General features: G+C 43.6%; 1 protein-coding gene across 1 annotated transcript; it reads right to left on the bottom strand.

The window, feature by feature from the left end:
* Positions 1-3,157: 3,157 nt before the first annotated feature.
* On the bottom strand, positions 3,158-8,892 carry LOC119316973. The gene is made up of 8 exons (XM_037591363.1): positions 8,508-8,892; positions 7,226-7,361; positions 6,657-6,843; positions 6,086-6,567; positions 5,325-5,612; positions 4,512-4,691; positions 3,691-3,966; positions 3,158-3,601 (listed from the first exon to the last, which is right to left on the bottom strand). The coding sequence occupies exons 1-8, from the start codon at positions 8,513-8,515 to the stop codon at positions 3,548-3,550; spliced, it is 1,611 nt and encodes a 536-aa protein (XP_037447260.1). The 5' UTR covers positions 8,516-8,892; the 3' UTR covers positions 3,158-3,547.
* Between the last annotated feature and the right edge of the window lie 3,455 nt (positions 8,893-12,347).

Here is a 12,347-nt window from a genome sequence, read left to right on the forward strand (position 1 = left end):
GGCCGCGCCTCGCCGCCCGGCCTCTCCGGCCATCTCCGCCTCCGCCGCCCTCCGCCGTTCCCCGCGTCGTCGCCGGCAAGTTCCACTCCGGTGGTCAACTCCATCTCCGGCGACCTCCGATTCTGGCGAACCTCGAAGTCCGTGCGGCCAGATCTGGATCCGGATCTCGGATCGGTTGACTTTCCGTCCCTAACCCTAATTATTTTGGCTATGTTCATCGCATCGTAACTCCTCATCCGTAGCTCCGTTTTGGGTATATAGCATATCAAAATGTTCGTCTCAGAGAGCACATCATTTCATCTCATTGCATCATTTTCATTTGAATTCATCTTGATACCCGAAATGCTGTTAGAAGAATGCTTTCAAAGTGGTGCATTCGTTAATGCTGATTTCAGGGACTTAGCATTTCGACTAAGTCCTTACCTGTTTATCTCAATATGCCATATGTTCAAGTTGTTTCCTAGTGATCCGTGCCTCTTTTGAGGATGATCAGTAAGGATGTTTTGTTAATCTTGTAGTGCTTTATCCATCCATGTCTTTGTTTGCAATTATAGAGTACCCTAACTTGAGTCAATCGAGTTTTACTTTTGATATTTCGTGAATCTAGGCAGATTGTCTACTTGTTAGCGATTTTGCCGAGGATGTTATAGTTGATCCGTGCATGCTATGTTATTGTTCTTGCCATGTCTAGATTGTATTTTGTGTGTTCTTGATGGGTGTATGCTTAGATTGTCATGACTTGCTCTATGATACACTTACAGATAACTTGTACGGAAAGCTGGCTACGCACTGCCGTGGCAGAATGAGAAAGCGATGTGAGCCGTAGTTCACGCAAAGTGAAAATTTGCGCGCCAATCAGCTGACTCTCCATCTGCGCGTAGCTGTTTTCCGTGGGCTGGTCGTCCGTAAGTGTAGCAAAGTCCGGGCTGCACTGATAGCCCCGCTGCGCCGAGCTTCCCTTCCCTGGCGAGCGTGACGGCCGGCCTGCACTGTGCGCGTACGGGGCGTGGCCATCGATCGTGTATTGGCGCACGTCCGACTTCGATCTTGCCGCCGTGTGCCATACCCATACCGGTGTACTCTTGTCTCCGACAGGCACCCGTCGGTGAGGATTTACGTGTACCGCTGCCACGACAAAGATATGATAGGTAGAGTAGACAGCGTACCGGACGGCATGACACTGACAGGGACGCTCGCATCCCATGTCCATCGGCGGCAGGGCAGAGCACGGAACGCAAGCTTCTCCGCTGTATCATCGTCGCGGGACTCGGCAGAACCACGCATGCATGATCCGGTAATTGTCTTGCGGCAGCGGTCAGGGCACGAGGGGCGTGCATCAGCAAAATTTTTTTTAAACGAGCGGCGTGCATCAGCATTGCCGTGTCGGCCGGTCGCGCGATCGATCAGAGATCAGATGAGGAGTCTGGCCGGCTGGCACTGGCAGCGCATCGACGATCGAATCGATCGTCTGCAGTTTTGTTACATGGAGCTACTCTCTGTGCCATCAAGAGTCCGTGCCGAGCGTATTGAGACGTGGTACAAACTCTCCATGATGCATGTCAGTGTCAGAAGAGAGCCCATCCCATTGCCAACACCATTTTATGGGCAACTTGTGCATGTCTAGCCAGAGCTAGCCGACGGGCCATTGTCTCGAAATTTCGAGGAAAATGATCGAGAACAACTCAACTCGTGCGTGTAGCTGGAAATACTGTTCAACTTGAGCGATCAAGTAGGTGAGGTGAGATGGCCGGCACCAGACGAAACCATGCATGAACGCAAAGGATGGAAGGAGCAAAGCGATGAACAGGAGCTTCCAATGATGCATGCATGGCGATGGCGTTACGGCCGGACCGTACACGTCGGCGACCTTGGGCGTGCGCCTGCGTTTGCGTGTGGGCTTTTAGGGCACAGCCGAGCCAGCACACTGGTCGGTCCAAGTTGCCCGAGGCTCGGCGCCATCTCTCCATGTCCCGGAGTGGTCGCCGTCATGCCCCGCCAGCTCGGTCGATACGATATATCGTGTCGCTGCTGGATTGCAATTCGCGGCGCATGCTCCAAAGTCGTCTGGATTTTAATGAGTTAGGCATGATTTTCCGAAGCGCAAATGCTAAATGGTTTGCATGCGGTCGCTGCCAAGAAAATCAAAGGAGCGAGCGAGGAAGGAGGAGGAACGACGCCGCGCAACTGTACATGTACGTACGCCAGCCACGCCATTGAGGTCCACACACCACACATGCGTGCCATGTCCCCGTGCTGTGGACGAGCAGGCTGCTCAAATCCTCGTGCGCCCAGAGCTTCAGTGATGCCGGTTGGCCGGCCGGCCTTGCCTCCGCACTTCGTCGTGGCAACGTGGGCTCAGCCGCCAGCGATGAATGCCGGAGCCAAAAGCCACAGCCTGACGTCTAGGTTCACGGTCCGAGATCCTGCTGAAGGTTGTCTCGGTTTTGCTCCATGGATCACTACGGTTCACTATTCGTCATCTGTCCTTCTGTCTGTTGCTTCCTCAACACTATGATTGCTTACTGCACTTCGGGTTGTAAAAGAGTTTCAGAGACAAAGCACAATGCATACGATTGGCTTTCTTAAGAGCATTTCAATTTCCCTTCCGAATAATCGATCGGGGATTCTAGATACAGTACATTTTTCTTGATTTGCTCTGACGAGTGTTAGCTTCCTCGTATATATTGAGCTAATTGCCTCAAGAACCACACGCCGCCTCAGCGGCAGCATAGGGCCAAACCGGCGCGGCCAGCAGCAGCCTCGGCTTGCGGCATGCCAACTGGGCCTTGGACAAAAGGTATGTTTGGTTCTTGCCTGTAGATGCCCTGCCAATATTAGCTTGCCAATTATTTGGCGTGCCCAGGGTTGGCCAAATTTTTGGCAAGAATCTGTGAAGGAAAGAATAAGGGACTCATTGGCAGCCAAATATTTGGAAGCAAAGCAAACAACATACAAAGGATTTGGCGTGACCAATACTTTGGTAGGGCGAGTTGGGGGCATAAACCAAACAACCCAAAAGACTTGCCCTACTTTGTTTGGGCGCACTTAGTTCAAGCTTAGCAAAATACTCGGAAAGCATACCAAAATTATAACCCTTCCAAGCAGGGTCTAAACCGTTAAAAATAGTTGGTTTAACATTATAACTAGGCATGCAGCATTCAGCAAGGTGCAGCTCACATTAATCACATCACATACGGTTCCATCGTTTCTCATAACCAGGTTATCCAGGCACCACAAAAATTGCGAGTTGAGACAAGTAAGAAACTCCTGCAGTTACATGAACTGCACACATACAAAGAGCTAACTTAATCCAGATTTCCACCACACTTTTCGCAAAAGCGGGAAAACAACAACGCTTTTACATGTCTTTTCAGTTTTCAGGAAACAAAAGAGGTGTTCAGGTGTTTGTGCAGACTCTTCAATAGTCTAAAGCATCACTGATACGATCGCACAGCTTCTATCTTCCAACTTGATACCAAAAATGTTGCCACCATAATCATACTAGATGGAAAAGAGATGATCTTCGATCGTCCACTTCTTTAACAATCTACATGCGCTCCAACCAGCTGCCAAGGCTTTCCTGTGAATAGAACTGCAACCCCTGTCACGGTAGACAAGAGACAGACACGATCAGATTTATCATAACAAACATACCAAAACACAAATAACAAACAATATGCTTACAGCTACCTGAAGATCATCTATCGGTGTCCCAAAGTCGACACCTTGGAGATCAGGTAATCCATTAAGTGAATAAAGGTTATTTTCAAGTCCCCCATCCCTGCCTTGGGAATAGATTGGCCTGTCAAATGTAAGACTCTTTTCATGATCGAAGGAATCCAAAACCTCATGACAGCGCAGGGATTCGTCCAAGCTAGTCCCGGCATGAAATGCCACATCAACAGCCTGAGACGCTAAACCACACCATTTCTCAGCTTCATCCACCAGGCTAACACTTTCTTCTTTCTACAGTAAATGGTCAACACACGCGCAATAAGAACACCAACAGAATGACAAACAAATAAGCTCAAACATTTTCACAATCTCAATAAGAATACGATAAAATTTCCAGGATACTGAGAAGTGCTTCCATACTTCCACTGAAAACAATAATCATACAAACTCTAAATCATATATGGGTTATAGTTACTCTTAATTAGCTTCCAGATCGGCTAGATGCAGATCAACTTTACAAACCTAAAGCACAATTATTTAAACATACTTAAATTTTATAACATATTATTGGTTTTCTATCAATTGCTTTTTATTTTCTTTCTTCTTTTTTTGGAGAAAATGTGAATTGTTTTTACTGGTGACTGGTTTAATCAAAGGTTATGTCTACTCTAAATAGCCTTGAGGTAAGTTTGAAGTGCATCAGATGCACCGTGTACGACTACCACATCATGCACGTATGACACGTGCTACCGTGTTACAACACGAGAAAGGAACATGATCAGATTTGTCATAACATATGGAAACCACAAGTTACAAACACAAACAAACATGCTTACAGCAATCTGAAGGTCTCTAGGTGTTCCAAGGTTAGCATTATGGAGATCTGAAACCTCATGATGAAGGAGAGATTCAACCAAGCTAGTCCCAGCCTGAGAAGTCACCTCAACATCCTGAGACGCTAAAGAACAACATGCAGTGTTCTCAGCATCAGCCACCAAGCTAACATTTTCTCCTTTCTACAGTAAATGACATATCACAAGCACACAGTTATTAATCTAAAATGGTTAACAAATCAGGCAATCAAAAACATTAGCACACACCAAGAGAATGACATGACACAGATAAGCTCAAACGTATTCACAATCTCAAAAAATTAAGATACAATTTCCAGGATATTGAGATTAGTGCTTTTGTAGTTTCATTGTATAGACTAATCGTAAAAACTCTAAAGCATGCGTGGATAAAGATGACTATTAATTGTAGTTTCATTCGGGCGAGGACTCCAAAACATGGTTATGTTTCCTACCAGTCCATTGCTATTAGCTTCCAAATTAGCTAGATGCAGATCAACTTTAAACTCCTCAGTCACTTAAAGGCTTGCACTGCTATATTTTCTTTTATATAAATATACAGGAATTTTTTTATCAAATATTATTGATCTTCTACCAATTTTTTTTTACTGAACTGGCGTCAACTCTGAGGAATTTTATCTGTATTGGCCTATTGGGCATATGACTATATGACATCGCGCGCAGAAATATCATCACATGTGACTCATGTGGCAGTGTTACAAGGTGAGTGAAAGACATGACCAGATTTGTCATAACATATGGGCACTACAAATTACAAATACCAAAAGTTACACTTACAGTAATCTGAAGATCTGTAGGTGCTGTTCCAAGGTTGACATTATGGAGATCAGGCAATCCATGAAGCGCACATAGGTTCTTGTTAAGTGTCTCATTCATGAGTTGAGAAAGGATTGGCCTGCCAAATGTACTGTTTTCAAGATTGGAGGAATCCAAAACTTCATGATGACGCAGAGACTTGTCTAGGCTACAAGTCCCAGCCTCAAGTGCCACCTCAACAGGCTGAGATGATAAAGCACACCATGCAGGGTTATTAGCATTCTCCGCCAGGCTAACCGTTTCTTCTTCCTACAGTAAATGGCATATCAGATGCACAAACTTTTACTCCAAAATATTCAATAGATCACGCAATAAAAAAAAATAGCAACGCACCAACAGAATGACAAGCAGATAAGTGTATTCACAGTCTCAATATGACTAAGAAGCAATTTCCAGGATATTGATTAGTGCTTCTGAACTTTTACTGTAAACAATAATCATACAAGCTCTAAATCATATATGGATTATGAATTGGGTATCTGGGTGTGGACTCTAAAACATGGTAATGTTTTTTACCAGGCCACTTCTAATGGCCAAATTAGCTAGATGCAGAATAACTATAAACTTCTCAATTACTTAAAGGCTTGCGCTGTTGCAGTTTTCTTTTTGTAAATACATAAGAATTCTATCAAATAGTATTGACTTTATGCCAATTGTTTACTCTGAAGTGGTTTCAACAAAGGTTATATTTAATCTGAAAAGTTCACATGTCTGTGATTTACCTGACCGGGATCATTCTGCTCAGTCTCACATGGACTATTCTTTGGGCGACATGGCGGGATCTTTGTCATGGGAGTTTTCGGACAAATACTTGCAGTAAATGCAGTAGATTCTTCATTAGCCATTTCTGCTTCGGACTTGTCCACCGGCCTTGTCTTCAATTGATAAAATATTTTGGAAACGACAAACTCCCCAACCTTTTCATTTTCCTCTACTCCCAGATGATACTGATGCATCACCCAGTCAGTTTTATCAGGTTTGCCACCTGTTTGTGAACCTTTGTACAGAACCAATATTTTTTTCCACCCTTTCATAACACCGTTGTCATATACGGGTTTTGATTTACCCGTCTTGTGCCATCTCACATGCTCATCAGAAGTGGTCCGATCACTGCTGCTGATCCTTCGACGCTTGCGCTGGCCACACCCATATGCATTTGAAATACTATGGAAGAAATGGGCACTGCTTCCATCTTTGTTTGTGCCTATAAAAATGAACAGGGCCTACTCAAAACATGAATAAACTAAAGAATCCAAAAACAACGTCAAATTGTCAACTAAAGGAATCCCCTACCAGGAAGATTTTCAGGATGTGAATAGCAGATCCCTGCATCATTCTCCACAGTTGGAATAAACTCATCGATGAACATGTGAGGCTTTGAACCTCCCACACCAATTTTTTCTTCTAAATGTTCGAGCAATTCTTGATCAGACGGATCAAACTTCACACCAGCAGGCAGCCCGGGCCACTGGATAGAAACCTACAAAAAATGAAATGCAGTGAATGGTTTTGTAGAATGTGTAACACTGTACCAATGAATGTGAGCTTAAATGAGTAGCGTTTTGCATGCATCTGTAATGCTGAAGCTTATGCGAGTTAATACAGCTCAAAGCCTTATATTGATGGAACAGGAGAAAGTTGTATAGTATCGACTGTTCCGTATTTCTTTTTTTGCTACCATCTGGAATACATCTATCTTAGAAAGCTACCAGCAGACGAATAAATAACCTATGAAGTATTCTGATAACATAAGCAGCTTTCCAGTAAGGGTGCACCAAAAAGTACAGAAGAGAAGTTTCCCGTACAAAGTACAAACTTATAAAGGTAGAAGGTGGTCACTAAAATAGTTTACATGTACTTACATCACTGTTATCAATGATATGTTTGCAGTTTGGGCATTCCCTGCATGCTTCTGCACCGACTTCACTTATCTGGCGATTAGAGCAGTGGGCATTTCTAACTTTCTTGGCAACACCCCTACAAGTTATAAGCCATGACCTGCATTAAAGGAAACACATTGGTGATTGGTAACAAGTTTTTCTCTTTGCAGGGATGATAACAAGTGCTTACATAGCAACATATTAATGTGAACATGATAATGTTATTTATAATGGTCAGCACGTAATACAGTGGTGCTACATGGTAAAAATGAGACTGCAGAACTTCAAGATTAATACGTCAATCAGGAAGGATATGGAAGTAGTGACAATCAGTAAGCTGTGTAACAAGACATTGGAAATTTCTATTGACGCCCTTTTTTTGGCGGGTGAATTGACGCCCTCTTTACACTGTTCTTAGAAAGTGAAACACTGACCAGACACTATTGACTGAACAATGCTAAGAACAGAGTGATGGGACAAACAAGCTATGTGCCGCAACGGAGTTACTGATCATGTGTTTGATATCTGTACTGGCCAATTAAGCTATAACATAACAGTTATAAGCTTAGACATATTAAGATAGCGAGCACTTCCAATGTCATCACATTGCTCTATCAATGACTCAATGTACCAGGGCAGGCTTTGCAAATGTACTAATGTGAACAAGATAATGTTATTCATAAAGGTCAGTACACAAGACAGCGGAGCTACATGGTAAAAATGAGACAGTAGCTTCAGAACTTGAAGATGTAATGTATCAATCAGGAACAATATGGAACGATTGACAATCAGTAAGCTGTATGTAACAAGACATTGGATATTCCAATTGACGTCCTGTTTACGCTGCTCTTAGAAAGCAAAACATTGACAGGACACTATTGACTGAACAATGCTACATAACAGAGTGATGAGAACAAACAAGCTATGTGCTGCAACCGCTGGATCTGATCATGTATTGGGTATCTGTATTGACCAATTAAGCTAGAACATAACTAAGCTTAGACATATTAAGAAAGCAAGCATTTTCAATGTCATAGCATTCCTCTATCAACGACTGGAGGTATCTGGGCGGGCAGGCTTTGCAAATGTACTGCTGCATCGCTACAGGAAAGTGAGCAATCGACGGACGGTACATTTCCTCCCTGCCGTGGGAAAGGAGGCCACTAGAGTGCTGAAATGTGGGCATCCGGAACAATCGGACAAGCCCTAAGCAACAGTGACAGAGTACAAGTAACTGAAGAAAGGGGGGAAGGGAGGTGGCGACCTTGCCATCGCGACCGGGTGTAAGGACGACCGATCGGAGCTCCGCGCGCGGATCGCCGCGACGATCGGCCAGCCCGACGAACCAGGATTCGGGAAACCCTAATCGGCCGGCGCGGCGCGGCGCGGCGGGCGGGTGCTTGCTGCTCCGGTCGGTCTCCTCCCCCGCGCTCGCTCTGCTCGGTCCAGTGGTGCCAAGTGGCCTCTGCTCCCCCGCCTACTCGCTAGTAATGGCGGCTGGAGGAAGGGTCGCGGTAGGAGAGGAGCGGCGAGCGAGGTCGGAAGGGACGAGGGACCTGTGTCCGACGCCTCCGCTCCGCGGTTTCCTCTCGCTTTTTCGCCTCGGGAAACCCCAAAATCCCCGCCCCGCTGCCGCAGTGGCCGTTGTGGTTTCCTTCCTTGGCAAGCCGAGCGCGGTCCCCCCACACAACACATTAATGCTCGGGCCGGGCGCTGGACTGGAACGCCCGTCTTCTCTAAATGGGCTGCAACGCGGCGCACCTCATACGATGTAGCCCAACCCACACCAGTCAAGCTATCCTGCTCTGCTCACAGTTGGGCCCAGACTGTAGTTGATCATATAAGACTGAATTTGCATGTGTCCCATCAATTCCTCTAAGTTCCTCTAAATCCCCTAAAAAAATCAATTCCTCTAAATTGACCCTGATGTTCTAAAAATAATAAAGAATAATTCCCTACAAAGATGTGTCCCAATAATTGTACATTCTAAACAAAAATGTGTCACACAAAAAATTATGCGCATCTATAAAACGTTAGGCTCACCTAAAAAAGAGGAATGGTTAGACTTCACTGACCTTACTCAGCTCGGGCACATAAATGTACTCATCAGTTTTTCACCAAATTTGTTCTTCTATATGAAAAGACTGAGCTTTTGTCGGTCACTAAAAGAAGTAAATCAGTTCTTTCCGGTATGGCCCTATTCGTTGATGGTTGCAACCATCAGTAAAAGCCAAAACGGGGCCATGTTGGCGGAAGGCTGGGCACGCACGATAGCGCCTGATTTGGTTGCAACCAAGTGATCAACTATGATTTATACTCACTAGAGGCTAACGTGCGCTTCGCCGCGCCATTCTTCATGCGATTTTGTGATCATATGTTTCCTTTTGGTTTTATCTATGTTGCCTTGTGTTTTAATTATGTTTTGGTGGTGTTATTTTTCATTCATATATCTTGTCGAGTTGTTGTTGGAGACAATATTTGTTCCGAGAGAATATAGGAGTTGTTTGGTACATCATTGTGGTGTCTTATATGTTTTGGCCTCGATGTCAGACGGTGGTTGTTGTCTGAACATTTTGTGAGCTCCTATTCCGCCTTGAAACCGTGGATCTACTACTATAACACTCACATGGGCTGGCCAATGAAGCTCTTGCTCGCTTAGCTTGGCTCGCTACTCCTCTCGTTCGCTTAGTTTTTTTCGCTCATCCCGATGATAGCTTAGGAAAAAAATGGCTATCTTTTTTTTATTTGAAAAGGTTAGATTAATTGAAATATGTTCAAGGAATTTTTTAAAAAATTGTGAATTTAAAAAGGCGTGAATTTTAGAAAACATTCATAAATTTAAAATATATTCTTGGATTTCATAAAATGATCTCATATCAAATACGTTTTCAATTTAAAAAATATTCGCAAACATACAAAATGATAGTAACTTTCAAAATATCCATGTATTTAATAAATATTAGTGAATATGAAAATAGGTAATTTTTTAAAATATTTTCTTTCTTAGTGTGCACAAATTTTAATAAGCGCCCATGAAATAAAATGTGGAAAACTAAAAAATAAAAACATAAATATAATGAATATTAATGAATCTGAAAAAAGAGAATTAAAAAAATATTTTTCTTCTTAATGTGCTCAAATTTTAATAAGTTCCCGTGAATTAAAATATGAACAACTAAAAAAATAAAAACATGAATTTAATAAATATTAATGAATCCATAAAAAGTGAATTTTAAATATGTTTTGTTTTTTAATGTGGACAAATTTTGATAAGCGCTCATGAATTAAAATGTGAAAAAACCTAAATAAAAAAATAAAACTAAACAACACAGAACCTAGCATGCGGGGCTATCAGCAATCCCACAATCCCCGAAACAGTAGAACGCTTCAAATCACGTGAGCTTAGTATCTCTAGCTAGATTCGTTTTTGGAGCAGGGTATTCCTGTTCCAATTGAACGTTCTTTCCGGTATGACTTGTGCACGTATGCTTGATGTGGAGAGCCCTGTTGTGGCGTTATGTTTGGCACGTAGGGCGGATCTACGTTGGAGCCTGTGAGGGCAGCTGCCCCCACTCGTTTTTAACATGCGCTTATATACATGTTGCTGCCTATGCGTGTGCCCCCACTAGGACGAATACTCTGCCTCCACTTAGCCCGATTCCTTGCGTATTTTCAAAAGCCCATTACTTGAAGTGTGAAAAAGGTCAAGAAATAGCAAAAAAAAAAGGGTGTTGCAGCGTCTAGCCTGCAGATTGCTCAGATTTCCTCGTGCACACACGCACCCACACGACCGAAGCCCTGACCTTGCCGCTCGCAGCCGCCGGCGGCGGCAACTGCTGACTTGCCTGTATCTTTCCCCTGCGGCCTTGCACGACGTCACTAACGCACAACCCCATCAGCAAACCCCGATTCTGTAATTTCTCTCTGATTGATATCAAGGTGAGCCGTATAACACATCTAGGTTTTTCCTCCTTGCGATTTTTTTTGTTAGTTTGCAATTCCAATCTTATATAAACTGAAATTCAACTGTTTGAAATTTCAATCTAGGCCTTGCATGTGTGCTATCAGATTAGTGTATTATTCATTCGTTTGTCCATGTCTTTCTCCTTTTGAAATCTAGATGAACCGTATAAAACATCAAAATATGTGTATAATCCATGGATTTGGATAATTAGGTCAATTCAACCGTTCAACCATTTTTTTGTCACATACAAATTTTAATATGCAATTTCCTACTTAAGGGCAATATTGGCTAGTTCAGGCTCATAGGCTCCAATTTATTCAAATCAACTATTATAAAAAATTCTAACAATCATTTGTTTGTGCACGCACACACATCAAATGTGATATTCATATTGATGCAAACACACACAAACATCAAATGTGATATTCATATTGATGCAGATCATTGTCTCAAAATTTTAATTTATTTTCACTTCACAATGAACTTGATACCATGAGAATAATAAGGTGATCATGCCCAAACTTTTAGTTTATACTAATACTTGCCTTGCTAGTTCGTGAATATGCCCATGCATTTTGGCCCCTCTCAATTTTTTCCCTGGGTCCGCCCCTGCACGTAGCATAGCATGGCAGATGAAGTAAGTATATTCCAAGGCGAGGCGTGTGTGCGTAGACAAATAAAAACGCACTACACCCCACAAGTGAATCCGACCGAACTCTTCAACCCCCTCAATAGGAGATGCTTAAAAAAAACCCTCAATAGGAAAAAGGAAAAACAGGCGAACTTTTCAAGCCAGGAACTGCCATTTGATTGATTAGGCTTGAGTAGACAACCACCCACTCGCCTCGCCTCGCAGTGGTTACTGCAACAACACGTTACACGCCCCCGTTTAATTAGGACCGCCCTAATCATAATTCTAAGTAATAAACAGGTTAACGCACCCATAATTCCCCTTTTGACGATCAGGAAGCGGCCAGACCGTGTGTGCAGCGCGGTGTCGTCACTTGTCGCCGTCGCCGGTGGCCGACGGACGCGTGGTGCGATGAATGAAGAGCGCGGCGAAACTGACCCGGCCCGCGTTTGCTTAGCATGCAGCGCAACCGTCCTAGCCTAGCTAGCAGCACGCGGCCGAGCAGGACC

Source organism: Triticum dicoccoides, chromosome 6A (assembly GCF_002162155.2).
Source record: "Triticum dicoccoides isolate Atlit2015 ecotype Zavitan chromosome 6A, WEW_v2.0, whole genome shotgun sequence".
In the NCBI taxonomy this organism is placed as follows: domain Eukaryota; kingdom Viridiplantae; phylum Streptophyta; class Magnoliopsida; order Poales; family Poaceae; genus Triticum; species Triticum dicoccoides.